The sequence below is a fragment of the Fulmarus glacialis genome, unplaced genomic scaffold (assembly GCF_000690835.1).
Source record: "Fulmarus glacialis isolate BGI_N327 unplaced genomic scaffold, ASM69083v1 scaffold18824, whole genome shotgun sequence".
NCBI lineage: Eukaryota > Metazoa > Chordata > Aves > Procellariiformes > Procellariidae > Fulmarus > Fulmarus glacialis.
The window spans coordinates 1,849-2,179 of record NW_009206293.1 but is presented as its reverse complement, the minus strand read 5'-3'; the positions used below and the strand labels follow the sequence as shown (position 1 = coordinate 2,179).

General features: G+C 68.9%; 1 protein-coding gene across 1 annotated transcript in view; it reads left to right on the top strand.

The window, feature by feature from the left end:
• The window catches only part of LOC104075261 (alpha-mannosidase 2x-like), a gene marked incomplete at its 5' end in the record, with an annotated part of 4,355 nt that overhangs the window by 2,178 nt on the left and 1,846 nt on the right, over positions 1–331 (top strand). The window contains one exon of the mRNA XM_009575703.1: positions 108–241. Within this exon, the coding sequence (XP_009573998.1) occupies positions 108–241 (134 nt within the window). The remainder of the gene's footprint in view (positions 1–107; positions 242–331) is intronic.

Sequence of the window (331 nt, the reverse complement as noted above, 5' to 3'; positions counted from 1 at the left end):
GCCGCCCGCCAGTCCTGTGGGAGCATTTCCATGCGTGGCAGCAGAGGGGCCATGCGGGGTGGCTGGCTCATGTTAAAGCCTGGGGCGCTGGGACCCGCTCTCTGCAGGCCAGCTGGAGGTGATCCTGGACCGGCGCCTCATGCAGGATGACAACCGGGGCCTGGGCCAAGGGCTGAAGGACAACAAGCGGACCTGCAACCGGTTCCGCCTCCTCCTGGAGCGCCGCACCACTGCCAACAAGGTGTGTGGGCTGTGAGGCTACAGGACCAGGGTTGGGCATGGTGCCGCTCGCCCGGAGAGCCCAGCCCCGCCTTGGGACGGAGCGGGGGGG